At 62.9% G+C, this 2,844-nt stretch overlaps 1 protein-coding gene across 1 annotated transcript in view; it reads left to right on the top strand.

Annotated features, from left to right (window-relative positions):
- The window catches only part of SCUBE3 (signal peptide, CUB domain and EGF like domain containing 3), a 33,263-nt gene extending 30,431 nt beyond the window's left edge, over positions 1–2,832 (top strand). Inside the window, exons 14-20 of the mRNA XM_026864378.1 lie at positions 3–204; positions 477–644; positions 743–904; positions 1,150–1,347; positions 1,814–1,966; positions 2,154–2,233; positions 2,420–2,832. Of these exons, the coding sequence (XP_026720179.1) occupies positions 3–204; positions 477–644; positions 743–904; positions 1,150–1,347; positions 1,814–1,966; positions 2,154–2,233; positions 2,420–2,569 (1,113 nt within the window). The 3' untranslated portion in view covers positions 2,570–2,832. The remainder of the gene's footprint in view (positions 1–2; positions 205–476; positions 645–742; positions 905–1,149; positions 1,348–1,813; positions 1,967–2,153; positions 2,234–2,419) is intronic.
- The last annotated feature ends 12 nt before the right edge of the window (positions 2,833–2,844 follow it).

The following is a 2,844-nucleotide window of genomic DNA, read 5'->3' as shown; positions in this document are numbered from 1 at the left end:
AGCCCCCCCCCCGCATCACTGACGTCCCCCCCCGGCTCTCAGTCAGCTGCTCGCAGGGAACGTATTACCACGGGCAGACGGAGCAGTGCGTGCCCTGCCCCGCCGGCACCTACCAGGAGAAGGAAGGGCAGCTCTCCTGCGACCTGTGTCCCCGCGGGGACGCGTTCGGACCCGTGGGAGCCACCAACATCACCGGCTGCACGGGTAAGGGGGGTACGGGGGGGCGCTGGGAGGCACTCGGGCTTGTCCAGGGCTGCAACCTCAACCATCAGCCCTCAGCCCCCATCCGGAAGAGGGGAAAGCCCTGAGCATCCCCAGGAGTTGTGGGTTTGGGGGTTTATCATTTCGAGGGGACCTGCTCTGGATATAGTGATGCTGCCAAGGCTGGGGGGGCAGGGGGGGAGAGGAGCCGGGCACAGGGCGGGAGAGCCCTGGGCGTTCGGGGTGCCAGGACTGAGCACTGCCTGTGCCCGCAGGTCAGTGTCCCCCCGGCCAGCACTCGGCCGATGGCTTCAAGCCCTGCCAGCCGTGTCCCCGTGGGTCCTACCAGCCCGAGGTGGGGCGGGCGCTCTGCTTCCCCTGCGGCGGGGGGCTGACCACCCGCCACGAAGGAGCCCTCTCCTTCCAAGATTGTGACACCAAAGGTAGGTCAGAGCCGGTCCCTGGCGAGGGGGGGGGCACCCAACAGGGGTCGTGCCGGTGGCTGACGCAGCCCCCTTTCCTCTCTGATCCCCCCCCGCAGTTCAGTGCTCCCCTGGGCACTACTACAACACGAGTGTCCACCGCTGCATCCGCTGCGCCGTGGGCACCTACCAGCCCGATTTTCGGCAGAATTATTGCATCTCCTGTCCTGGCAACACCACCACCGACTTCGACGGCTCCACCTCCGTGTCCCAGTGCAAAAGTAGGCGAGCTGGGGTCCGATGGAGGCAGGGGGACAGGCATGGCGTGAACTGGGATCCTCAAAAGTATATACAAATCCCCTAAAGTAGAGTTTGGGGTCATTTCTGTGCGTTATGCGTGCAGGCAGGCCAGAGGGATGGACGGAGCAGTGCTAATAGAGCACTTCCCCCCTTGCCCAGTAAACTCCCACCCTCCCAGTGCTCATTGCACTGGTTCCCAGTTGAACTGGCTCTCCATACCTTGCAGACCGGCAGTGCGGGGGGGAGCTGGGCGAGTACACAGGCTACATCGAGTCCCCCAACTATCCGGGGAATTACCCCGCCAACGTGGAGTGTACCTGGAACATCAACCCCCCGCCCAAGCGCAAGATCCTCATCGTGGTGCCGGAGATCTTCCTCCCCTCCGAGGATGAGTGCGGCGACGTCTTGGTCATGCGGAAAAACTGTAGGTAACCGAGCGCGCCGTGGTGCTCAGGGGAGAGGCTGGGGGAGGAAGAGGCTGGGGTTTGGCAGAGCTGCCCTGTGTGAAGGGAAGAAGCTGTGTCCCCCAGCGGCAGGAGGGGATCTTAGGGAACTGGGTGAGCAGGGAGATCGGCACCGCCCTGCCACCCCAGTGACTTGCTGGATCAGGGGGACGTGCATGGGCAGAGCGTGGGCTGGGTTGTACACCCAGGTCTCAGCACTCCTTTTTGGGGGTCAAAAGCCCCATTTGGAGCTTTCCAGAGCAAGGAAGGAATAACAACGTCCCTGGTATGCAACGTGAGGGTTGAGGGGGGGCTCAGCCTTGCTGAACATGGACAATCCCCACCCTTGGTGACCCCTTTGCCCTGAGCATTTAAGCATGGTAAACCTGGAGATAGCTCTGCCGATGGGCCCCCGGCTTCACGTGGCCCCTCGCCGTTCCCCTGCAGCCTCCCCATCCTCCATCACCACCTACGAGACGTGCCAGACCTACGAGAGGCCCATCGCCTTCACCGCCCGCTCTCGGAAACTGTGGATCAACTTCAAAACCAGTGAAGCCAACAGTGCCCGGGGCTTCCAGATCCCCTACGTCACCTATGATGGTGAGCACAGGGCACGGGGGGACACCATCCCAGCGTGCCGGTGCCCCCCTGCCCAGTTTGGTACCTGGGTCACCCCCAATTCACCTCTCCCACGTGTGTGGGGGGAGTGGACTCAGGGATGGGGACCAGAGGTTTGGGAACAAGTGACAGCTCGTGCCCTGACGGTGTTTCCCGGTTGGTGTTGCAGAGGACTATGAGCAGCTGGTGGAGGACATCGTGCGGGACGGGAGGCTCTACGCCTCCGAAAACCACCAGGAGATCCTCAAGGTGAGAGTGTCCCCGCCAGATCCTCGCTGCCTGGGGCTCAGGGGGGTGCCAGTGTGCAGGAGCATCCTTCTCTTCGGGTGTACCCCCGGGCTGTGCCCATGGCTTTGGTTTGGAGCAGGGCAGGGGGAGCACAGGGTGGGATGGTGATTCCCCCCCCCACACACCTCTGGCTTGGCATCCCTGCAGGACAAGAAGCTCATCAAAGCTTTCTTCGACGTGCTGGCGCACCCCCAGAACTACTTCAAGTACACGGAGAAACACAAGGAGATGCTGCCCCGCTCCTTCATCAAACTCCTCCGCTCCAAAGTCTCCAGCTTCCTCCGGCCTTACAAATAGCCCCCCCATGCCCCCGCTGCCCCCGGGCCGCCCCACAGCCAAGGAAACCCTCTTCTTCCTTCCTTCTCCTTTCCGATTTTCTCCTTCCTCCACTCGGCTCCGGCAGGACCACCACCCCTCACTCCGCAGACGTCCCCCCACGATTTCTCCGTTGCTCCCCGCAGAGCTGTGCCCCCGGCCGGGGCAGGGGGAGGATGCTCCAGTCTCATCCAGCCACCAGCGAAGCCGCTCCTCTCTTCTGACGCAGCTTCTTCGTTTTAGGAAACCGAAGCACT

The sequence above is a fragment of the Athene cunicularia genome, assembly GCF_003259725.1.
Source record: "Athene cunicularia isolate RWA chromosome 26 unlocalized genomic scaffold, athCun1 chr26_part2, whole genome shotgun sequence".
Taxonomy (NCBI): domain Eukaryota; kingdom Metazoa; phylum Chordata; class Aves; order Strigiformes; family Strigidae; genus Athene; species Athene cunicularia.
This window is presented reverse-complemented; position numbering and strand designations above follow the sequence as displayed.